Source organism: Mytilus galloprovincialis, chromosome 9 (assembly GCF_965363235.1).
Source record: "Mytilus galloprovincialis chromosome 9, xbMytGall1.hap1.1, whole genome shotgun sequence".
In the NCBI taxonomy this organism is placed as follows: domain Eukaryota; kingdom Metazoa; phylum Mollusca; class Bivalvia; order Mytilida; family Mytilidae; genus Mytilus; species Mytilus galloprovincialis.
Window position 1 is genome coordinate 70,191,162 of NC_134846.1, and position 26,913 is coordinate 70,218,074.

The 26,913-nt window shown below is 31.3% G+C and overlaps 1 protein-coding gene and 1 long non-coding RNA gene across 5 annotated transcripts in view; both read left to right on the plus strand.

Annotated features, from left to right (window-relative positions):
* LOC143045797 (visual pigment-like receptor peropsin) overlaps positions 1-16,624 on the plus strand; it is a 32,738-nt gene extending 16,114 nt beyond the window's left edge. For 2 of the 4 annotated variants that reach the window (XM_076218565.1, XM_076218566.1), the window contains 3 exons: positions 9,483-10,132; positions 14,367-14,472; positions 16,021-16,624. In XM_076218565.1, coding sequence (XP_076074680.1) covers positions 9,497-10,132; positions 14,367-14,472; positions 16,021-16,487 — 1,209 coding nt within the window. In that variant the 5' untranslated portion in view covers positions 9,483-9,496 and the 3' untranslated portion in view covers positions 16,488-16,624. Of the gene's footprint in view, positions 1-476; positions 718-9,482; positions 10,133-14,366; positions 14,473-16,020 lie in introns of those variants that run through there. The other 2 variants (XM_076218568.1, XM_076218569.1) reach the window with 2 other exon arrangements.
* Positions 16,625-25,238: 8,614 nt separating this feature from the next.
* Positions 25,239-26,473, plus strand: LOC143045798 (uncharacterized). The gene is made up of 2 exons (XR_012969027.1): positions 25,239-25,409; positions 26,110-26,473. It is a non-coding gene; the product is annotated as an uncharacterized LOC143045798 (long non-coding RNA).
* The last annotated feature ends 440 nt before the right edge of the window (positions 26,474-26,913 follow it).

Consider the following 26,913-nt stretch of genomic DNA (forward strand, 5'->3'; position numbering starts at 1 on the left):
CATGTGTTTGATGTGTTTGATTTTTGTTTTTAATTTTGCCATTTGATTAGTGACTTTCTGTTTTGAATTTTACTCGGATTTCGGTAGTTTTGTTATTTTACTTAAATTAAAATACAAGCCCATGAGAACTAAAAATCTTTCACGTATGCTGGAATATAAATTTAATCGTGTCTTGTATTTCGGTCAGCTGTGATGCTGGTAAACGGTAAAAAGGAAAAAAGAGTTGTTAATTGTGTATAAGGTTACTACAGGAAAGTTGTGATAATATGGGCGTCACCGATGAGTCTTATGTAGACGAAACGACCGTTTGGCGTACTAAATTATAATCCTGGTACTTTTGATAACTGTGTACATTTTTAACACAATGAACATCATAAGCAACAAATAACAGTTTTGCAATAGTCTTAAATATTTTTCAAGTCTTTAAAATATTGAAGCTTTTAATGACTTTCACATATTGATACAGAAGAATAACTTCTTGCCGAGGTTGGTTATTTATTCAGATCAAACTAGGAATTGATTAAGGTTGATCTGGGATAAAAGTGTTTCCATAGACAATTTATTAATTGATCAACATGTAATCAGACACGAATGGAATGACGAAAAATAAGACATTCAGCTAATGAATTAACAATGGACCGCATTTAGCCGAAGATTGACGGAAGATGAATTGAAATCAAGTTTCTTTCAGACAAACAGCGCTAAAGCTGCCATAAGGTTAGTCAAAGGATTTATTTAAATGATAAAATCTTAAAACTCACCAAGCATTATATGCTTTTTCTAAAAGTCGAGAACGAAAAAATGACGAAAGGAATTATATAACGTGTTTTTTTATTCATTATAAATTGAAATGCATGATGCAATGAATATGAAACTGTTGAAAGATGTTTGTAATGCATGTCCATTCGTGGCTCATCTGCATTTTGAGGAAGTAGGATTTACTAACTGCCAATGTCTAAACAGCATGACATAGAATTTCTTTCCTTGGTGAAGATAAAACTAAGACATACACACATAAATATCTACTCTGTCCAACACACATATAAATATCTACGCTGTCCAACACACATATAAATATCTACTCTGTCCAACACACATACAAATATCTACTCTGTCAATTTCACAGAAGCGTTATTGTTACAAAGATGTTTCAATTTTAGTTTAGTATGGCGTTCATTATCACTGAACTAGTATATATTGGTTTAGGGGCCAGCTGAAGGAAGCCTCCGGGTGCGGGAATTTCTCGTTGCATTGAAGACCTGTTGGTGACCTTCTGCTGTTGTCTGCCCTATGGTCGGGTTGTTGTCTCTATGGCACATTCCCAATTTCCATTCTCAATTTTATTGATTGATGTAAATAGAGTTTTAAAGTCAAACGGCAAGTTAAAAAAACCGGGCAATGTACTCAGACGTCTTTTTAAGAGTTCCTGCTTGTTATACATTTTCAAAAGTTAATTTTGTTTAGGAATAAATCATATACATAAAAAAAATGTTAAAGAAGGCAATGTCTTCTAAATTCTGTACTTTTTCTATTATTTTTCTGATTCAGTCTTACATTTTTTTCTCAAATGTTTGTATTGTAAACTGATGAAAATGACCAGGTTTACGGTAGTTAGAAACTTGCCTGTACCAAGTCAGGAATATGAGAGTCATTTACATTCGTTTGATATGTTTGAGCATTTGATTTTGCACTTTGATAAGGGACTTTCCTATTTGAACTTTTCCTGTCTTTTTATTTTTGTTCAATTTTCTTTATTTTCTAGTGATCTTAAAAATTTCATATAGACTACAAGCAGTAAATATCAGGCATCACTCAATATCTATTTAAGCAAAACATAACATAACTTTACTACTAATTAAACTACTTTTGTTGCCTATCTTAATTTTAAAACCAATATATAACCTGTTCATATTAACCTTTATTAATGAATATGATGAAGAATGACTCGATATGTCATAAGTTTAACAGTCAACCGATTAACCTATACGATATGTCAGCATCACAACTCATTGGCGCCATTTTTGTCGCGGTTTCCCCCTTTTTGGTGTTCATTTGATACCATCTATTTTGTTTTTTTTACATGGAGTTTTTTTTATCATCTTAAAGAATTTAATAAATTTTGCAAATCGTTAAACAACTTTTGCCTCTTATTTATTCACGCAACACTTTATATGAAATTTGCCCTGTACAATTCTCGAAGGACAGAAAACACCCTATATGTTCGAATGACATTTTATGTGCAATATTAATACTACGAGTGGACAATAAAGGTCAAACAGCATTTTTATACATATGGATGTACTGATCAAATCGTGTAACCAGGTTTTGGTCTTTGACAAATCAATAATTGAACTCATGACCTTTTAAATTTATTTCAATTATGCTTTTATTGTATTAAGATTTTTTTTCCACCACTGATTGAGAATGGAGAGATTTGAATATAATCAGGGATTTATTATAAAGCGTTGACGTTTGATAATCGCTTAAAACATCTATGTCTAGTTTGCTCTTTTCTGTTTAATTAAGGTTGTTGCCTCTTGTCACATGCATTATCTTGTTTGACTTTGAAAAACATTAAACTACTATTATAGTAGAAAAAAATCGAAAAGCTCAAATATTAAGGGAGGTTGTATTATATTATCTATGATATATGAGCTCTATTTTTTTTCTTTGATTTCAGAGTTGATGAAATTAAACAGTTAAATGAATGAAGCAATACAAATATTAAGTTAAATTAAAGCTAATGTCATTTTTACTTCCTGTTATTAATTAATACCATAACAGTTGGTGTTAGCTTTCAAGTTTGTGTCCATATATTCTAGATCATGGAAGTATTATATATTGGTAGGAACTCCAACAAAAAATGATCAAATTCCAATCCCCACTAATTGCCTAAGAAATAAAACGAAATTCGACTCAGATTGTCAGATTGTAAAGTACACGATAGCATCTTGTGGGGTGGGTATCTTTAAAGTCGCATTCGCTTATTCGTCTTATATCTACCTCCTACTGTAAATAAAGACGAATCACGCCTCCGGAAGCTGATATTTTTCCAGCTGCATTGAAGACCCATTGGTGGACTTCGGCTGTAATCTGCTCTTTGGTCTGGTTGTTTTCTCTTTAAAACATTCCGCATTTCCATTCTCAATTTTACGGAAACTCCAATGATTATTTTTGAATCACCACGTGAATTTAAAAGGCTTAAGCTAAACAGGTATTGAACATTGATCAATATTAAAAAAATCACGAATGAAAATAAGTTGCATTTAGAAGGAAGACGAGATAAATATTATTTGTATTATATGTTTCAATCATTGCAACTTCCACACAAGGTAAATGTTCGATTATAAAAATAATATGTAGCTGAAGTAGAGTGTTTGTGGATAATAATGATTGGCGACGGTGCAAGATAACTTAGATTTTATTCAAAAGTTGTCAATTTTTATCGCTCTGAGTTCTTCATTGGCCTTTATATAAATAAGACGACAACTTTTTCGTTTTCCTCTTAATTTCTTATTGCGACGGCACGATCAAAAACGACAATGCCTGATGACAATACATACAAAAAAAAGGATTAAGTTTGTCTGCACATCGTCTAATATTATTACTTTTAACATGAAGGTTTTGTTAAATAACTCTTTATTTCAAAACATGAAACCCTCGCGGTTTAAAATGCAAACATAATACATTGTATACACAAGTGACAAGAAACATAATACATGATAAGTGTTATATAAACTTAAATAATAGTTGAATATAATGAACATGATTGTAAAATTGTTAGTAATTATCTACTTTTCGAAGAAATTTATCTAACGTGGTAATAACAATAAACAAATAACAGCTGATTTAAGGCTAATATCAGAATTATTTGACAAGTTTTTAAAACAACTTCAAACTATGAATTCATTCATATGTTTAACCTTTTGAGATTTTATTTATTTCTTAATTAATCAAAATAATGGGAAAGATGTGTTAGGACCACAACAGTGTGATAGTTTTGTTTGTTCTTTTGATTTTATCACAGAATTCAAATTTAGAATTAAAGTTTTTGTGTAAATGCTTCACGGTGCTGAAACAACTTGCAAATTGTGTTTTAAAGCAACAAATGACGAGACAATTTCATTTGATATTAAATTAACACTAAATAGAAGTATATACTTATCTGTCAATGTTCAAAACTACTTTAATTTTTGGATGAAAAAATCGCTGGGTTTTGCTTTTCTTCCTTATTTTTATTACCTCATTAAAACCCGTAAAGAATTGCGATATAGTCACATGCTTGTTAAATGTCATTTCCATGATACTTATGTTAACATCCGGAAATTTTGGCACACCCCATAATAACGATCAATGACGAAGTTCCTAATAGTTATCAAAAGTACCAGGATTATAATTAGTACGCCAGACGCGCGTTTCGTCTACATAAGACTCATCAGTGACGCTCATATCAAAATATTTATAAAGCCAAATAAGTACGAAGTTGAAGAGCATTGAGGGTCCAAAATTCCCAAAAGTTGTGCCAAATACGGCTAAGGTAATCCATTCCTGGGATAAGAAAATCCTTAGTTTTTCAATAAGTTCAAGTTTTGTAAACAGGAAATTTATAAAAAATGACCACATAATTGATATTCATGTCAACACCGAAGTGCTGACTACTGGGCTGGTGATACCCTCGGGGACGAAACGTCCACCAGCAGTGGCATCGACCCAGTGGTGTAAATAGTTATCAAAAGTACCAGGATTATAATTTAGTACGCCAGACGCGCGTTTCGTCTACATATGACTCATCAGTGACGCTCATATCAAAATATTTATAAAGCCAAATAAGTACGAAGTTGAAGAGCATTGAGGGTCCTAACATCGTTGATAGAACCCATGCATTACCATGAAATTCCGAGATAATTATAAGATAGGAACTTAACGATTTTTGCATCATTACTCAATCGGTTTGTTGGTGTTCCTATCAGTTTAAACCTTCCATGCTTTAAAATTAAAACCAGTTTTTCAAGTTGGAAAGCAAAGCAATTACAATAAGAAAATCAATAAAAAAATCAGTATAAAAAAGAACAATTTACTAGTTACTAGTAATGACTTAGAAGTTTTTTACTACCTTTGTACTTGCACATTTTCCTGTTGACAGAGGCTGCTATTTTGATATGTATGTTTTGGCTAAAATTTGTATATCTGATTACCAAAAAAATTCATGAAAATGATATTGACTTCGTTCTCTTGTACTAAAAATACCCTTTTAAATCAAAACAAGTAAGTGTATACTTCCTAAATAAACCAACACACCCAGACAAAGTCTAAATTCCATTGCTAAATAATCTCGTTGGCTCGTTTTTGTTGGCTTGTTATCACATGCTTTGTTTGTTTTTGAAAAAAAAATTATTTTGAAAAGCCAAATTGTCCACAGGAAAACATTTCTGATTCACGGCATTGCATTGATAATTCATATTTTACCTGTCAATTACTGTTAATTCAGAAGTAATTGCGAGGTTTTTATTATTGCGAAAAAATGCGATAATTAAATCATGCATTTTTAAATATTTTATATATGGATTTTTCTAAAAATTGTAAAAATTAAAATCGCATTGTAGTCTAAAATGGCAAAATTGCATTTATAAATGCACGCAATATTTTCTGAATTTAAAGTATACCATATTTTACATGCAGACATCGCACTGCAACTTAACATCAATGGTTTTCATCGTGGTCGGAAGCTGCACTCCATCGCTTAATATTTTGTTCACACTACTTGTTTGGGAAATTTGCTAGACTGCATACAATCTCTGAATCGTCTGCTTTGCTTAAAGGGTTGGCACGACGTCGTCTTACACCAATCTGTAACAGGGTTAAATGGTGATCTAAGGGATTATGTATCAAAAGCTTGACTAAACGGCTCTTTGTTAATGAAACTGTTTGATACCGTTGACCACAGAATCGACGACTACACTTAATGACAATGACAGGTGGAGTAATTGACTGAGTTAGGTGCCTGGAATCCTGTGCACGATTACACATGAGACTTTAGAAAAAAGAGGGGTGAAAGATACCAGAGGGACAGTCAAACTCATGGATCGAAAATTACTGACGACGCAATGGTTAAAAACGAAAAAAAAAACCAGACAAATAATAGAAAATAACTCAATCATTCAGAATGCATGGACTGTGTTTAGCGTAAAGTCCCGAGTTCAATTTAATACATCAGAAAATCATAAACAAATAGTTATTGAAAATTATATTGATGCGAATAAACAGAATATAACATAGGTATTTTATTAAGTGATATTGTTCGCAGACAAAGATTGCAATTTGTTTTCAACTTAAAGAATAAATGTAAAATAACAATCCGGTTACTACGGGCACAAGTTGGGCACAAGTTAAATGGTCACTGATAAGAAACGGATTAATTGATGTGTTTCCCAAACTTTATGCTTGGTCATATAATCATATCATAAACACAAAAAAAATAGGACAATTTAACCAAGATGAGAAAACAAGTGAATGGTTACTTTCACAAATTCCTCGCCTGTGTGATTGACTAATTGATTGATTGATTGTTGGTTGCTTAACGTCCAGTGGCAAATATTTCATGCATATTCAGGACGAGAACAAGTTCACAATAAATACAATAGGTAGGTTGATACAATAGAGGCCATCTGGGATGATGGTCGGGGAAATTTGGACTGCCACTGGAAAATGAGGGTATATTGGATAGGGACAGAAATTTTGCCTTGCAACAGGCCACCTACGGACCCCTCAAAGAGTTGTTGCAAGGGTTCTTAACGTACAAAGAGCATGGCACTCTCTTTACACGAGGCATCGGATTTAACGTCCCCCTTCTGACCGGACGTGACTGCGAACTTGATACATCCCACACAGTTAACCGGACGCCCCACTTCGGCAAGCGTTTTACTGCCGGTCGGGAGAAGACCAAGTGACCATATTTCTATACCCCAGTCACCCTTTGGGGTTGACTAATTGATGGATGACGTCAATTAAGCAGCACTTGCGTTTCATATGATATTTTCCTTGATACGTGGGTTGCTTCCCACAAGTAACGAGTTGGTTGACCTTTACAAAATATCTACTTTACATATTACGACAGATGTTTTCCCATCATCGTTACCTCAATCTAACCCTCCGTTTCCTCTGATGTGACATATCAAATCAGGCGATAACAGGACAGCAAGAAGGGTGCCATATGTAGAGCTGAATATGCTTTCCCTTCCAATTCACATTATATGAAACCTGTTTTTTTGGTGAGGTTTGTGTTGACCATTTGTTGGTTTTTTAGTTTGTGTTTTGTAAACAGTTGGTTTCAACATTGATTTACTTATAAGGTCTTTGCATCGAAAATAAACACATTTATTCTAAAACCAATTATACGTCTGATACTGGTAGTGTTCTTCTCATATATTTTATGATGGTATGATACTAAACCCTTGACAGGCGGAATTGTGCTTTATATTCATATAATGAAGACATAATCTTTTAATCAGTTAAATTTAGGTCTGGAGCTTGCATGCCAGTAACTGCTAGGTGTCATTTGTTAAAATGAGTATATTGTCAATTTGTTAAGTTTCTTTTGTTACTTAGTCTGATATTTGGCTTGAACTTCTTTTCACTTAGTTTGAATGTGCATATTGCTGTGTGTTTGTTTTTTCCTGCATAGGCTATAGCTATAGGGACAGGGTTCAGATCTCAAAAAGCATGTTTAACCCCGTTGCATTTTAGCACCTCTTACAAGTCAGGAGTTTCTGACTTTTGTATGTCTTGTATGTCTTGTTTGATTTTTTGATTTTTGTTTCTTTTTTTAATTTTGGAGTTAAAATGACGTCCATTATCACTGAACTAGTGCACATTTTTGTTCAGGTGCCAGCTGAAGCAAGCCTCAGAATGCAGGATGTTCTCGCTTTATTTAAGACACATTACTGGTCTTCGGCTGTTTTCTGCTCATTGGTCGGGTTGTTGTCTTTTTGACACATTTCTAATGTGCACTAGTTCAGTAATAATGGACGTCATACTAAACTCCAAAATATACAAATAAACTCAAATTAAAAATCATACAAGACTTACAAAGTCTAGAGGCAACTGACTTGGGATAGGCGCAAAAATGCGGCTGTGTTAAACATGTTTTTTTGTCATCTCATCCCTCCCCCTATACCTCCAATTTAGAAAGAACAAACAACAACAATACGCACAGTAAAACACAGTTTAACAGAAGGCCAAATCTGATGTCAGAATAAGTAACCCGTATCATGCCAACAGCTGATTTATTTCCAATGCAAAGACCCTATGAATGAATCAATATTATCTCCTTATGATGTTTTCTGAATCATGCTTTCGATGGTTACTAGACCTTGCCAGTCAGGAAATTCTTTTATCTCTTTTATGGTTCACGATTAGGTAATACAGGCTATTAATTGACAAAACTTGAGGAAATACAGATGTTTATGTAATATTGTTTTAGCGCCAATGATGTGTCTGTTTGGCGATCAAAATTATAAGCCTGATATTGTTGATGATTTTTTTACGTAATGTTTGTAGTTCTTATCAAGCTACAAGCTTTTTATATGTATCTATAATAACCTTTACCAGATAGACAGAGAACACATGCATGTTTAGCAAACAAAAATGTTAAATACATTATGTACTTGCTAAAAAATACCATATAAAGTTGTGCTATAATTGCAAAAACATGTCTTTCTGTATTGGTATAGTTTTCGAATCTCATTTGCGTATTTAAGGCAAAAGAAAAAAAATGTTACTAAATATTTCATGAATAAAAAAGTAAAATCATTTCTTAAAACACTAGAAAAAAATCATTCTGATTAGTAAAGTGGTATTGTCATAAGTGCATTAAATTGAGCCGTGGTATGACATATATCAAATTTCACCACAAAATGTTATCACACACTTTAACCCGAGTTATAGTGTTTAAAATTATAACACACTCTTGACTGCTGTACCCCTATTTTCGACATTTTTATCTATTGTGTCGGGTTGTTTTGTTCACACATCGTTGTCAAAATAATGAAATTTTATGCAACTGTCTTACACGTGAGAGGCTTAGCATGCTATAAAACAAGGTTTAATCCACCATTTTCTACATAAGAAAATGACTGTACCAAGTTAGGATTATGACAGTTGTTATCCATTCGTTTGATGTGTATGAACGTTTGATTTAACGGACTTTCCGTTTTGAATTTTTATCGGAGTTCGATATTTTAAAAATTTAACTTTTCAGTATACTAGTATATACATTTTATATATATTTGAAACACAGATTTATGTTTACAGTAATTTTAATCTTATGGTACTTTTGGCTTGTTTTGTCTATTTCAACACTCTTTAAACATGAACTGTAAACAGAAAACTGGATTTGCTGTTTGCTTATAAACGAAATATAAGGTGCGACTTATACATAGGCACCATCGAGATCATAGACCACAAAGTATTTTCTTCTTTTTCAGATATTTAAACAAAGATGACGAATAACGAAACGAACACTCCAGCGCTATTACTATCTCCTTTGATTCTGACATCACTTGGTGTATACTTAACAATTGCAATAGTGATTGGTACTCTCGCAAATGGATCCGCTCTTTATGTCTTTTTCACCAACAAACAGCTTCGTTCGCCTACCAACATGTTTATCATAAGTTTGTTAATATGCGACTTCCTCATGTGTACAGTAGGAGCACCATTACCTGCAGCCTCAAATTTTGCACATAGATGGTTGTGGGGATGGTCGGGATGTGTGTTCCATGGATTTACTGTATATATACTAGGCTTGACTAATTTGTATATATTAACTGCCATTTCTGTGGACAGATACATTATAATAGCAAAGCCTCTTCAAGCTTCCAAAATAAACCACAGAGTTGTTGGTATATCAGTATTTTTATGTTACTTTTTTGGTTTTGTCTGGAGCTTTCTGCCTCTAGTTGGATGGAGTGAATATGTATTCGAAGGTGCGGGAACAGCCTGTGGTATATCATATGATTATAACAGTGCTTCAGCGTTTAGCTACAACATAGCTATATTTATAAACTGTTACTGGATACCAATCTTCATTATGATATATTGTTATTATTATGTCTTCATGACGGTGAGTGACTTCGTGAGTAGTTTCATGTTGTTCATAGTATGTACATATCATGATAAGGGACTCTCCTAGGAGTTCTGTTTTCCTTTTATTTTATTTGTTTTTTCTTTATTAAAGGTCATAACACAGGATCACATAATAAAAATTCACGTTAAAATATATAGTTTAATTACCGTATAACGGGTTATTTTCGCGGGTGTAAAATTTCGCGATTTGTATTTAATAAGGTATACGAAATATTTTGGCATTTATTATTTTGCCGGATTCAAAATTTTTATCAATATCTTTGCATGTGCACATTTAATTTGGTTGAATTTATTTTGACGATTTTGTTCTATCCGCGAAAATAAGCGAAAATTTACACCCAGCGAAAATAACCCTCTATACGGTATATTATATCTCTCTTGTTTTGACTGTCATGTGATGTATTTTTTAACGTTTGTATGTTCATATCCATATACAATGTAGTTTACTATTATATCTCATACTTTTTGCATGACATTTTCATGATCATATCGGATTGTCTACTATTATTTCCACTTGTTTACTGGTCATTTTGCATGTTTGTGAGTAGTTTCATGTCTTTCATCTCGTGTAGTATACTTTGGCATCATGTTAGATCATGTTCAGATATTGTTAACACTAGCAGGTTTATATATTGCATTTTACTATTACATTACACAGTTCTAAAAGTCATGTTAAATTTTATAACACACCATATTCGTTGCGTCTGGTAAAATCCTATTAAATCCCTTTTGTCTAAAGGTCGAAATATACTGAAAGTAATTACAAAACTTAATGTTTGATGAATATTTGACTGCTTCACGCCGCATCAACGTAAAAAGGCTATATTGCTTCTTTATTTTTGAGCAAAATTCATAAATAAAATTTAAAGGGAATCTCACATCAAGTAGGAGCAGTAGTAATTATTAATATTCCCTGAACGATACTTATTTGGATATTTTTTTATCATTATCATATCGTCTGGGTAATAACCATTGTTTCGCTGTGGCGCATGAATAAATTTTTGATAAATTTTCATTTACGATTATATGCCTGCATCTTAAAATGAGGTTTTCAACTCAAATTAACAAATTAACCACGTGTTTTCTCTGTTCTAGTTAAATGTTTTTAAATGTTCATTCTAGCTTGACAAGCATTTTGGTTTCAGATGCGTCAATTGAAGTTTATCAGCAACCAATAAATTCATGTCGTGCAATAAGATAAACAGTACCAATTTTTATTCTGTACCAGATGCGCATTTCGACAACCAATATCTCTATAGTGTGGCTCGAGGCCACACTATTCGAAAATCCAAAGCCTATTCAAGATCACTCGTTTGTAGAAATAAAATTAGATTGAAATATTTATTTTTAGTTGTCTGTACGTAAACCTTATTTGTTTCCCCGCTCTTTATGAGTAATTACAATTCAACACGACAGATACACTCGAATATACGTGTTTCGTATTAGAAATTGTATCATGCATGTGTAAATTATTGTGTAGCTATCTTTAATATATTTTGATTTTTGTAGAATTTATAAATTACTGAATGTATTTTATTAAGTATAATAATTTAACTGAAACGTAACTCAACACGTAGCATTGTCGTGTAGGTATTCAATTTGAAACTTTGTTTGGAATTATTAGGATTTACGAGTCTTCGTTAGGTGTGTTGTATATGGACGTTGTTATTGAACAGTAACTGTAACTTGAAATCAGTAGACCAATTTAAAATTCTACGTTGTGAAAGATTTCTGTAACTGTGATAACATTCTGTCTTGCGAAACAAGATATGCTTTGAAACTTTCGGAACAAAATTTTTAATATTTTTGATTTCTGCATTTTTCTAACACCATACAACCAGAGTTTCCTGTAAAAAGGCTATGTCTTTTAAAGTATGATTCCAGGTATTAAATTTATTCAAATATTGTAAAATGATTTCCATCTTCAGTTCTTAGTTAGGAATGTTCTACATTTGAATTCCCCTTAGTGTTAAAACATTTAATGTACACCCTTGTCTTCATATTAATCTAAAATTTCATAACATTTTCTTTTATTTTTATTTCATGATTCTCGAATATCGATTACATACAGTGACTTATAGCTGCTAATCTTCGACGTCAATTGGTCTCTGATGATAAGTTATCTCATTTGTAATCATATCAGCATTTTTTTTTATCCTTTTACTAAGAATCTGTTTAAAATGGTTGTTTCTGAGAGACGGGTCTAAGAAGTATTTCACATATAATGTTTGACTAAGCAGATGATGTTTAGTCCAACATTAAGCAAGTTTTATGTCTGTCCGGATAAGAATAAGCTAAATTTCTAGAAGCTGCCAGTTTGACATTGAGCTGAACATGGATTAACATCGTTTAAAGAATTTCCTGAAAAGAAATCATTTTATCCTGATTTAGAGTAATTCCTCGTAATTTGATTGGCTGATATTGTCCTAATAAATTTCAGTACAATTTTTTATCACGTCAATTGGAATTATCTCCCTTATTTATTACGTCAATTGGAATTATCTGCCTTATACCATTGACCTAATAAAACAAAAACAGTTGAGTTGCTTTGTAGTCATAATATTTTTTATTTTTCACAGTTTTAGATTTAATATCTAAAATATATTTGTTGATATTGTCCAAAAATTGAATTTGAATATAATAATATGTAATATAACAAAATCAGGATAAATTCGTTACACAGTGTTCAATTGTCCTAATACGGAATTTATCGGGTCAATAAAATTCATATCGGGTTTGGCTTCGCCTCACCCGATATGAATTTTATTAACCCGATAAATTCTCGTATTAGGACAATTGCACACTGTGTAACTAATAGTGTCCTTCTTTGTTGTATACATATGTATGCAATGTATTTTATATAAATATGCAGGTTTTATTTAAATATTTATGTCCTTTTTAATCTTCTGTGCCATGAAAGATTTACGTTAACCTTATTCATAATGAAAATCAAAGTAAGAGATGTGAACTTAAACAAATGTACTACTGCATGAAGGAAGCTTATCGAAAGATTAATACATGTAATTTTGTTATATAAGCAGTAGGTATTAGTATCAATACGAGATAAATATGAGACTTTTACAGTCATTAGAAGGAAATCGTATGTGTTAAACGTTATAACCTTTCATTTAATTGGTCAATATCTTCTTCGATAAGATTAATCATTTGAATTAATAACCTGTGAATTGATTGATGTAATGCGTTTCTAGTTATCTCTAAGAGAAAAACAACTTCATCAAAAACTTGAGATTTTTTCTTTCAAAAACTATGAAAAATGACTTTATAAGAATTTCAAATAATGCTTTTTAAAATTATATTTGATAAAAGTATGAAATGAGAAGAAGGGATTGGCGGGTAAAATATTTATTAGCACTACATTGTTAAAACCAGATGATCCTAATATCTCACAAAAAAATCAAATAAAGGAGGAGCAAACATCCTTAAATCTTCGTAAGGAGTTAAGCGTTGGCTTGTTTAATGGACAAATCGAGTGAACTCCAAAATTTCTATTTGAGTGTTATTTATAGGTGTGCCGATTTAATTAATGTTACACTTTATTAAATCAATTTAACTGGTCCAGTTCTAAAAAATGCTAAATTAATGCAAACTTGGTGATAAACAAAACATTCATTTTTTTCAACAAAAAAATCCTTTAAGAAATGCTCAGATATATTCCCAAGTAATTACTTTACTGAATAAAACGCTTTTCAATCAAATTGTTTCCTTCAAGTTTTCAAAAGAAAACTATTTAAAGAAAACTTTAAATTCACTTTTGTGTAATGCATGTGTAGAGCTGAATAGTGTTGGTTTGAAGTTTTATGTTAAAATTAGATTAATTGTAATAATGCGAAAGCATAGACGTAACACATTGTTAGCAAAGTCGTTATTACTAGTTACAAAGTCGTGATAACGAGTAAATAAAGTTTGAATAAAACAACATCATGATATTAATCGTCTTTTGTAGATATCTATATAGACTGCTGATTTTCCCGTTTGAATGGTTTTACACTAGTAATTTTTGGGCCCTTGATAGCTTGTTGTTCAGTGTGAGCCAAGGCTCCGTGTTGAAAACAGTACTTTGTCCTATAATGGTTTACTTTTAGAAATTGTTATTTGGATAGAGAGTTGTCTCATTGGCACTCACACCACATCTTTCTATATCTATAAATACATGTATAATGTGTTTTTAAGAAGTCAGTTTTCAATGTTTTTATTTGTTTTAGATTCGGTCCATGGCAAGAAATACTGCATTTGACAGAAAAAGCAGAATAGCCAAAAGGAACTTAAGAATTGAAAAAAAAATGGCCAAAACTATTGCTTTAATGATTGGTAAGTTTGTATTTAATCAAATCAAGTTTCAAATGTTATGGTCGTCAAAAAATTGGAAGAAAATGATTATGCAAGTGATATTTTGAAATAAATGTTCTCTTAGGTTGCATGACAATATATCCATTACATGGATTGTACAGACGAACCATCCGAGAAAAGATGTAAGCAAATGTAATGGAAAGAGAGCAATGTATTAATTATTTCAAAATTAAAGATTTTATTTATACTTAATAGGACACTTATAAAAAAGTCCACGAAAGAATAAAAGTATAAGTAAAGACAGACGTATTTGAAAAATTGAAATAAATATGAAAATAAAAAATGCAGTAAAATAAAACAAAAAAAAAAAAATAAAACAAAAGAGAAACTTCTGACCAAAATAATAAAAAAAAACCGATACTGATACAAATGTAGTAACTAGCTGCAACTACAACAATAGTTTAATATTCATTTCAATATTCTTCATTCGACTAAGCGAAAAAAGCAAACCAAAGCCAGTGAAACACATCAGCTATAGGAAGAAAACAACGAAACAAAAGAAACACTTAACTGCAACAAAAACAAACGCCAACATACATAGAAATGGACTATTTGACAACAATTGCTATATTTATGACTTGATAGAGGCCATTTTAAGAAAAAAAAAACATAGTTGGTTGAGACCTTCCGTTTATATGGAAATGTAAAAAAAATCCTTACATTTTACGTGCAATGCCATTTGATAGGAACATAAAAACATATGGTAAATCGATAAAAAAAGTGTTAGGAAGAAAGGGATTTCGTACATATACGAAATATAAACGGTAGTGTAAAAACTCATAAAAATACACCTATGCTTATAATTTTGTATAAGATAAAACTCATGAAAGATACTAAGCTTTTGAACACTCTTCGACGTTAATTTGATCTTTCAATCTAACCTATTAATATTTAAATCATTTTAAATAGAAAGCACCTACGCATTTCAATCTCTTCTTCCACACATTTATTTTTAGTAACATTTAAATCATGTCAATTGGAAAGGTAGATAGCACCTGTGCATTTCAATTTTTTCATCCACATATATTCAATGCTGATTTCAATAACCGAATCTACAAAAAGAAGACAATGAAACATTTCATAATAGGAACATAAAGCTCTTTCAGTAGGAAAAATTACAAGTTTAAAAATTGTATGTAACCATCGAAGTTAATTCCTTCTAGAGAATGGACAAATTTCAAGTTTATGTAATCATCGAAGTAAAATTCTTTCTAGGAAATAACGTCGTAGCAAAGAAGTCTTAATTTGGGTTTTTTTTAAACCAAACTTTTATCTTCTTCGGGTTAAGTTGACCGTAGATCTGTTAGTTATATACTCAGGGATTCCTTATGAAGATTACCTTAGAAAAGTGCGTTGGATGCATCAAATATATCAAGCGGTATTTCCATAAGGATAGTATCTTTCATGAGTTTTCTGTAGTCTATGTTTTCGTTAAGATGTATCATTATTGTTTCAAATGGAAGCAACCTTATAAATTAGGTCATGAATATTAATTGTCTATTATTTTAGGTGTCTTTATGTTTGCATGGACGCCGTATGCAGTCGCTGCATTCTGGGTTGCATTTGGTTTTGGTGAATTGCCAGTTATTGTTTCAACCTCGGCATCCATGTTTGCAAAGTCGGCATCTGTATGGAATCCTTTAATTTATGTCTATACAAACAAACAATTTCGCAAAGCATTTTATGAGAAAATTCCCTGTTCTGGTTTTCGTTCCAAACTTATTAAGAAGGAGGAGGAGAAAGAAGCGGAATCAGAAGAGTCTGATATAGATGATAAATCAAAGACAACAGGACAAAAAGTTACTCATCTTAAGGTTCAACATATGCGACGTGGTGTGACGCCAATTAACGACGACGATGACGCAGGTGAAATAACAATTTGTGAAGATATTGTAGCTGATGCAATTACACTTGATGACGATGGCAAAAAAGAAGAAATTGAAATAAAAGATTTATGTGGATCATGTCAAGCTTAGAGCTATAATTACCTTGTGTTGAAAGCAGAACTTAAAAAAAACTTTTTTATAAACAAAGTTTCGGTCAAAATGAACTTCTGACGTCTAATTCTTAACACCGTAAGATAATGATCTGATAATAAAAAGAAATAAATATTTTTAAGTTTTATAAACTGAATTTTGACCATTGTCTATGAACTAGTTTAAAACTAAGAAGAAGATTCAGATGAGAAAGACCACTTATTTGCCCTTTTTATACAATTATGGATTATAGCTTAGCAAAAGAAATTGTTAGTCCTTCGAAACATTCTCTGTCATATGACACTGATTAAGATAAGTATTTGAGATACGAATATCCAACTATTTGAACTCTGTCTTGAAATACTGCTCTAGTGGTTTGCTCAAATATATGTTTTATTATGATGTTGACACATGTCAATTGTGGCTTTTTGGTAAAATGATAGTAAAATGATGTTTAATGTGAAATTTTCATATTTTGTAAATGGAGTAGTCCTACTTAACAAATTCACTAACCTTTATATAACATTCGGAAATTTTCGGTATAATGCACTTCATATTCATGTTTAAATTTACATCTATGTTGGTTCGCTATTGCAAACTTTTATTTATTAGCTCTTCATTTGCAGCTACCAGGAATCTCCGAAATTAAAAATATATAGTTTTTGGGGTTAGTATTATTCACAATCAATATTAGGTGGGAATCAGATTCGGGATAAAGAGACAAAACCAAACCTTGAATATGTTAAAATGATAAATCTGAAAAATATAAAGCTTTAATATCTAGCTCAATAAATCAAGTCTATTTTTAAATCCAATTGTTGTATTTTGAAAAGAATGCAAATATCAGGAAGGCATGATGAAAACGTCTTTAGAATAAAAGAAAATTTACACATCAAATTAAGGTGATCAATTATAGACTGAGAAACCTGTACCTATTAATGTATTATTGTTTATCATATTATAGTGGTACCGACGACGGCTTGTAAAGGCTAGATCATAATTATAATATTGTGCCTCATACTTGGAAATAAACTGTGTTAATTAATTGTTGTAGAAGACTTTATATCAAATCATCCATCATCCCATTTCAATCATATCCAGCAATAGTTATAAACGTAGTAGCTATACATACTAGAAGTTAGACTATGGTGAACATATGAGGTATATGACAGATTAAGGTATTGTTTGAATAAGCAATACACAACATGAAAATGTAATTTACAAAGGTTATAAAATAAGCAACAAATTATCAACCAAGACAAATAATTAATGACACGCAATCAACTCACAACCCTTAATTCAATTCAAATTTCCTATATAATGATAATTTAGAAAAAACCATTGAACACAAACAAGAACATACTACTGTTTGTGGATATTCTATCATCTGTTGAAGAAGTTTTCAAAAATATAGGGCTACAAATTTCCTAAGGAAAGATTTAGGACGACGATAGATACCAAAAAAGTTATTTTATACTCATAATTCGAAAATATATTGACAATACTATGGCAGAAACAAACGACAAAGTGACAAAAAGCAGCTCATAAAACATAACATAGTAAATTATGCAAGGAGCAACACGATCCACCTAAAATCAGAGATAATCTGATGTACTTCAAACACGTACGCTGATCTTGCTCCCCTGTCGTTGTGGAACCTGTCGTGTTGTTTGTATAAGTACAACCCCAGTGATAAGTATGAATCGGTAGGTAATATATGAGAAGCGGATAGCGTTCTAGTAACGAAAATTCGAGCATATCCATCTTAATCTGCGAAACAGATATTTTATAACGGTCCATTTATTTTGGATGATTTCACTTAACCATTTGAAACTCTTCAATAGTTTCTTTGTGAGAAGCAAGACTCTATCAAAAGAACGGCGATAGTAATGCAACATTTGAAATATCGTTTCAGCTGAAAGATATATACTCCTCATGTAGGCGCTGCTGGAATGTTATTCTATAGAAACGGAAAGTTCACAATTGGAAAGCTGAAATTATCTCTTTTATCGTAAAGTTTTGTTCTCAACTGACCCTAATAAGTTGTATAAATTATCTAGTGAGAAAACATCATCCACATATAAGAATGTGAAGTTAAAGAATAAGAAAAGCTTGTGAGTTTCGAATTTGTATTATTACACTCCCTTAAATATCTAATGTATTCAGCGAAGAAATCAAGAATCTTGTTCATGTCAGTTTCTGAGAATTTTTTTGGAATCAGTGTGATCTTTAACAAAGTATGATTTATTCCTTCTGTATATGTGCTACTTGTAACTACGTCAGCTGTTCGTGTCCATGAAACAGAAAAAAGACAGATTATTTCAATGTTTTTTTTTTTTATTTTAAAATATGAAATACTTGTTAAAAGAGTAGAAAAGTCAAATGTTTTAATACTATTGCAAGATAAAAGAGACTTAAATCGTATGTAATCTTCTAGATCCTTGGAATTTGTAAGAATCTACATCTGATTCTTAGACTAGGTAGTTTCATACTAACTTCGGCTTGTTACCCCCAGGAGTAGATTACCTTAGCCGTATTTGGCACAACGTTTTGGCATTTTGGGTCCACCATGCTCTTCAACTTTGTATTTGTTTGGCCTTTTAACTGTTTTGATCTGAGCGTCACTGATGAGTCTTATGTAGACGAAACGTGCGTCTGACGTATTAAATCATAATCCTGGTACCTTTCATAACTATTCACACCACTGGGTCGATAGCACTGCTGGTGGACGTTTCGTCCCCGAGGGTATCACCAGCCCAGTAGTCAGCACTTCAGTGTTGACATGAATATCAATTATATGGTAATTTTTATAAATTTCCTGTTTACAAAACTTGAAATTTTTCGAAAAACTAACGGCCTAGCCAAGATCAGATGTGCATTTTGTGTTTCACATGAGGTCAAAAATGAGTATCACCTCAGGGAAAAACTCTTTTGATATTTTGGTTCAAAAATGGTTTAAATTATGAAAAATTGCTATCGTTAGGCTAACACTGGAAGCATTTATATAATTACATACAGTTTTTGGAAGAAATATTTAATATTTTTATTAAATAAATGGTGTTTAAAAACTGTATAATTTTCTTTAATGGTTGGCTTCAAGACATGGTCACCAGTGTCAGATTTTTGGTCAATGACAAAGACAACAAAATATGTTTAGAATTATTGAATATCAAACATTTTAATTGAAAAAAAAATGACAAGAACATGTTTAACTCACAGTTATTTCAAACAACAGTAGCTTTCTTTGATCATTAATCTTATCTGATAAAACTGTATCTAAAATTATCTATAAATAACAAAACTTCCAAAAAAAACCTTTCTTTTGGTGTATAGAACATTAAAATAACTTGATGCGTATTCTTACAATAAACAATCAAACTTAGCAATACAATTTATATGTTTTGTCTACGGACAAGACATTGTATTCATATTTAATGAAATGCATTATTAAAACCTAATTTTGAATACAGCTGAAAGTGTTCTCTTAAAAAAAACTATACATTTTATCAGGTTTATCTATCAAATGATGCTTAACTTCGAGGAAAATGGAAACACATACATTTTGATAATGTCTACGGACAAGACATTTTATTGATATTCAATTAAATGCTTTCAAAGATGATTGTTAAAGTTAAGATTAAAAGTTACTATTTAAATTTTAAGCTGTGTTTTTTAAATTTTGGAAAATACAAAAATGTACCCATAATTCTTTACATATCTCAATAATTTATTGATTAAGCCAAACTGAAGACACATTCTTTTAACTGAAATACATATATCTGACTGTTTAAAACAATCAAACTATTATTAAAACTCAATTTTGACATAGTTGAATGTGTTCTCTTAAAAGAATAACATACATTTTACCTATCAAATTAGGCTGAAATCAAGGAAATTGGATACAAATATATTGTGGTAATGTCTACGGACAAGACAATTTCAGTTAAAAAAAAATCTGTTAGAATTAATTGTGACTATATTCATGTTGAAAATACTGAGTTTTAATTTGAATAGATAACTTTTATCACCTATAAATAAGATTTAGTTCCATAGCAGACAAATAATTGAATTTAATACTTGTTATGTACAAGTGTTTTGTCCGTAGACACTTCCTCATCTGCTGTTAATACTGAAATGCAAAAGATAAAGTTAGAGAGAGAGAAATACTTTTTCTTCATTTGATTTAGTTAATCTTTTAAGGTATGCATCAACTGGAATAAACAATATTGAAGTAAAATAAGGTATGCTTTTTATGACTGATAATCTGACACTTTTTAAAATCCACTCCCGTAAAGTCATTTTACAAAAATTGAGAACACTTAAATTACCATTCATTTATTAAAAATAAGATATTTCTAAGTTTAAACAACACATAGGACTAATTAAGACCCATAAAGCCAAGCAATATTGATAAAAAGACATGTCTACGGACAAGACATGTGTCTACGGACAAGACATTCTGACACATTTTTGAATTTTTTCCTCTATTAATAGATGGTAGAAAAAAATGTTAGTAGTGTTTTCATATCTACAAAAGAACAGGAACTTAGCAATGCAACATAAATGTAATTATGCTTCCAGTTTACTAGGGAATGCATGTCTACGGACAAGACATTTTTTCACTTTATTTGTATACCCAACTTTGATGGCATATATCTCCAGCTAGGGTACTGCAATTTTGATAAATGAGGTACTTTCTGATAATGTATATACTAGAAGAGAAAATAAAAGACATAATATCATAAATTTAATTTATTTTTCTCTTTTATCACTACACTGAGCAAGCTAAAAACAAAAGTACAAAATTGCATAACGAGCGCATAGTATTCAACTTTTTATCATAACTTTGTAACCACTGAAGATTTTTTGTTGCAACAACCAGTAAAAGAAAGAAGAATAAATTGTCTATAACAGTGAACCAATAATGTAGTTCAAATTAAGTTCAATTATTAACTATCAATTGATAAAAAAAGGTAAATTTTAAATGAAACAACATAACGTGTAATTTTGCCCATTTTCAGCGTGTATTTTAGTGGGTTTTTTTTCAAAACGGTAACACCTATACATGATATTTGATATTCATTGTGAAACCCTACATCCTCTTCTTCAGTTCAAAGATGTATTACTTATGTAAAGTTTATCTTCTTGTCTTTACAAGCCTATAACATAGACCCAATATGAAATGCACATCTGATCTTGGCTAGGCCGTAAGGATTTTCTAATCCCTAGGAGTAGATTATCTTAGCCGTACTTGGCACAACTTTTTGGAATTTCGGGTCCTCAATGCTCTTCAACTTTGTATTTGTTTGGCCTTTTAACTGTTTTGTTCTGAGCGTCATTTACTAGTCTTATGTAGACGAAACGCGTGTCTGCCGTATTAAATTATGATTCTGGTACCTTTTTTTTATAACTGTTTGATTGCTGATAAGATTGATTTTGATAAATTACAAGGAAGTTTCATAGATCACTTTGAAAACCAAGCAATAAAACATTTAAGCTAAGCACATGTATGTTATGTAGGTATCCAATACAGGGCAGAAAGATCCAGTTCTTCATCTTTGGTTGAAATTCCGAAAGAACATTCCTATGATAATAAAGTATTTCTTTCTGGAAAGAGCCGTGAGGATATAGGTTGAGTTTTCAAGTTAATTGTCGATACCTCATTCTTTGATTAACAAGTTTACTGTAATTTGAATAACACACAAACACAATGTTGGTAAGGGTTTTATCTGCGAAGACAACTTATTTATCATGGATGTTGGATTGATTCAACATTTATGTCTTAAAAGATCGATGTAGCATGTGAACTCAAATTGGAAAAATTATTTAAAACATTTTAACAATAACTAGGCCAACTGCATAACGTAAAGAAAATGGGTTTGAAGACATACTAAGGCGAATTCTAAATAATATATCGAAGGAAATACAACATCGACATCACAGGAAATTAACAAAAAGGAAAAGTACAAACACTCAAACAGTACATACATGAATACACCAACACAATGATACATCAAGCAACACATGATGACCTCGATGAGAAGACAACTCTGCAACCATGAACAGGTGTCATCTTTGATTAGAAAGCTAGAACTTATTGTGGTATGTATATTGATTTGTATAAATTTTTGTTTTTTTTCTGCTTTTTAATGTCACCATTGTATTATAAATCATGTTTACTATTGTATATTTACCACATGTTACACATATATGTGTCTAAGCGTTGCTTTACATTAAAATCTTGAAATTTTGTGTCGGGTTGAGAGTCTGCTTAAATATTTTTTTGTCATTTCCAAGCTTAAATAGGAATTTTTATGCTACATATTTTCAGTTAACTTTGTTTGAGGCAATATTTCAAACAAAAATATGCTTTGAACAAATCTTTAGAAATATTAGACGTGTTATATTGGAAAGATATGTTACATAAGGATTCCTATTTAAGCTGAGAAACGACAAAAAAATGTCCGATTTATACAAATTGTCTGGGGATATTCGAATGTTTAACAAATGTTATGCTAGGAGCCGTCTGTGACGCAGTAAAATGAGAGTATTTCTTTCTTGCTTCGTGATGATGGCCTTACTGTGACACTGAGATAAAAAAAAAAAAAAAAACATCGATAAAAGCGCTTTTAATTACTTTTTGTGTGTTTTGTTTGTAATTGCGCTTGTAATGATTCCATATCATGGATGGATACCCCATATCCTTTGTTAATCTATTAGAAGATTTAAGACAGTCGCTTACACCTCATATTATATCGAATTATCAGCATCATAAATGTGTCGTTTTACTTGTAAGGTAGAAAAATGTAAGATCGAGTAAAGAATTAAATATATGTATGCATGTTACATACAATATGTTATAATTAACCGTTGATATTACGTTTTGTGTGTAACTAAATATTGTGTTACTTCTACTCTAGTTTGCAGTATTCTGCGGCTGTGTTCAATTTACTAATTAACTATTTAACACCATAGAATACCAAAAACGTCAAAAACCATTTACTCCTATGGAATATGTTATATAAACGACCCACTTTTGTTTAACCTATGATTGACTGACACAGTACTCACTAGAAAGTAGCATGGGTAATACCACCCACTTGAATGAAAGATTAATCAGATCAAATAAACAAGGGACTTTTATTTACAAAGTTCCGTTACCTGCATTTATTTGTCATGTTTCTTAGTATTACACATCCCCAAATCAGAGTACAAAACACCGTGTTTGTGCAATTCTAGAACATCAAATAGATGGGATTGAATCGAACGTAATCTTTTGTCAAAGATCGTTCGTTATCTATGTCTCCATTGACAGACGACATTGCGATTTATATTACAAGAACCTGATAAAACATTTTGATAAAACCATCAGAAACAAGACAGTGATGTTGTCGTCATGAATGGGCGACCTTCATTTGTGGAATTTTGTATAATGTTTGCACTAATTTACCTTTTTCTTTAATAACAGACTTTTGCACTAATTCAACTGTCATTTTACCAATTTTGTATAACGTTTGCATTAAACATATTTTGTGCTCTTGATTTAATGATGAATGTAATCTGAACTTAACGAACGTTTTAGTAAAAAAGAAAAAAAATCTTGATAAATATGTAACAAGAGAATCTTATTTTTTTTATAACAGGAAAAAGCATTAAAAATCAATACATGAATGTAAACATGAAGTCTTGAATAAATTCATGGAAAACATTCTAAGTACAATTATATATTCTAAGTACAGTTATATGTTCTTGAAAGGAATAATCCGTAAACCTGTCCTTCACATTTACTTGAAATAGACAAAACTAAAACGTCATTATCGTGAATTCTTTATTTTCATTTCTGAATAAAAAAAAGAATAAAAGCTACAGACCATATGATGTCTACGAAAAGTGTCTGTACAAAGTAAGAAATGTGACAGTTGATTTTAAATGGTTTCGTTGGTTGATTAGGTTCAATTTAGTTATTTTCTATTACCTCCCTTTTTGAATTTACATTTGAGTCCGGTATTTTTGACCTACTGTTTAATGTTAGGTAGTAATACACAGTTAGAAGTTTAGTTTCGCATTATGGCCAAGTTGAATTTTATAAATATAAAAGATGTTATACAATAAAATTGTTTTTAAAATAGTTTAAGAATAATGCAGCCTTCTTAGTGGGTTGATGTGAACATTTAGATTGCTTTAGCATGTTTTATAGACCATTAAAATGTTTGACAGTCCGTATCTTCATATACGTACCACCCATAGGTCTAGCAATTAGTGTAGTATTTTTCAACAAAGATTTGAAGTTCGGTCTTTTCCATTCAGTTTTATGGAAAAAAACGAGCAGAAATGCATATGATTTTTTTTGGACCTCTTGATAGGTATATTTCTATGGTTTCAGGAAAGGTATCACTCTAATTGATGGAAATTTTCCTTTGAACCAATAGCAGGGTGCCCAATCAACAAATTTTATCGATTTGCCTTAACGGAATAACACACGGTTATATTTGATATCATTGGAAAAAGGAGAATACGCCTCATCGAAATAGCGTTGTCGTCGTTGTCTACCGTGGTCATGTTTTTTTTTAAATCAGGGTCAAAAGGTCAAAGCAAACAATGAACAGTCACATTCAGATAGATTGATTCTCCTAGATCTATGAGTTCATAGAATAATAAAAACAACAATTTATAGAAGAAGATCTTTTGTATCTACATTTAGAACTTATTCTATATTTTTTTCGTAAAAAATGACTTTATATTGACTTTCAGTGCGTGAACCGGTGACAAAATATTATCGCCCCTGTAAACAGTGGGCTCTTCTGACTAGAGGTAATCGGTAAAGAACAGCGGAAAATGGTGTACATTGTTTACGAGCTTGAAATGAGCTAACACAGACGAACTGAGACGTGTCAACGTAATGTGAATATGATAATGCACCAGGTAAATTATTAATTGTTAAGTTTATCACATCATCGTATTTTCATATGATAGGTAAATAAGTGAATTTTCGATTTTAAGTGTCGTCAGGGTTCAAACCTGGAATCATGCCAACCTTTTATTATTTTCTTTTAATACTAACCTATATTCGGAACATCTTGATTTTCTCCCAATTTGTAAAGTTAATTATGCTGCTTGACATACATTTTTTTTGGGAAAAAAAATTGATATGCAGTCAAATGTGGCAGTTTTTAATATTTGTTGCTATGTGAAATAAAGGGAAGTAAATTAAAGTAAAAGAAGGCGCGCTTTTTCAAATAGTAAACAATTTAATTCAGATGCATAGTATTTTGTCAAATGATAAAGAATATCGTAGAAACTTGCTAGAAATTCATCTAATTTATAAAAGATATACAACATGACATACTGAAATCTGAAAAGGGGTAAAACCACCATACCTTGAACAAATTCAGTTAAAAAAAGGGGGGTGGTGGTAAAATGCTACGAAATTTAGATTTTATTTATTTTTTGTCGACAGCCAAAAGATGATTTGACATGTAACTAACTACTTTTTCAATTTCATTGTAAAGTAAAATTGGCTTTTTTGGGGTCTCTGTTTATTGTGGTCTGATGTTTTCAGGTTCTCTTTGGATTGCCAAATAATATTATAATCATCTAATTGAATGTTCAAATTATTTTGCAGCGATGGTGTGTATGGAAGGAAGACTGTCATAAAACCCAACAGTTCCGGATGGCCCTTTAAATAATTGCTTAACATCAATAGCGATGTAAGATTCAAGTGTTTGATTTAGCACAAGTTTAGCCAGGTTTTCCTTGTAATTGTGGCAAAAAAAACACTAGACAATGTCATGCATTGAAAGGATATCAAACCAATATTTTATGGAATGATTCTCGTACATATAAAATCATATGCATAGGAATGTGGAGCTAGTGTCTTTCATGCAGCAATTTTTAATTTCCAATATAAACTCTGAAAAGACAAGAGCATAGAAATGTATACCAATGAGAAACATTCTTTGTGAATAAAATCATTCCAAAACTTAAATGTGTCATTAGTGTTGCATTATTTATCAGTAGAGATAATCAGATTCCAGTAAGATTGTCCAACTGATGGTTTTTGTTTGTAATCGTTTTTGTAAATCTTAGTTGTTTTGACAATCCGGGCTGTGCATGTTGCCCGGCTGACCCTTTCAGTGTGAGACAATATTTTGTTTATGATAAACAAAATCACTGATTCAAGACTGGAGCGGACCCCTTTTAGGCAGTTAGTGCGAATCCTTTAGGTTTAAACCATTGCATGCAATACGGGGGGAGGGGGAAGATTTTTTTTTTACCGAGTCAAACATTTTTCCTAATTATAATACATTGAGATTTAATATATACTTTGCTATATGTAGTGTGTATATTAAAGTATTGCCAACAAAATTCATCAAATTTGGGATCATAATATTGTTTAAGAAAAACCCTTACCCCCTGTACATCATAA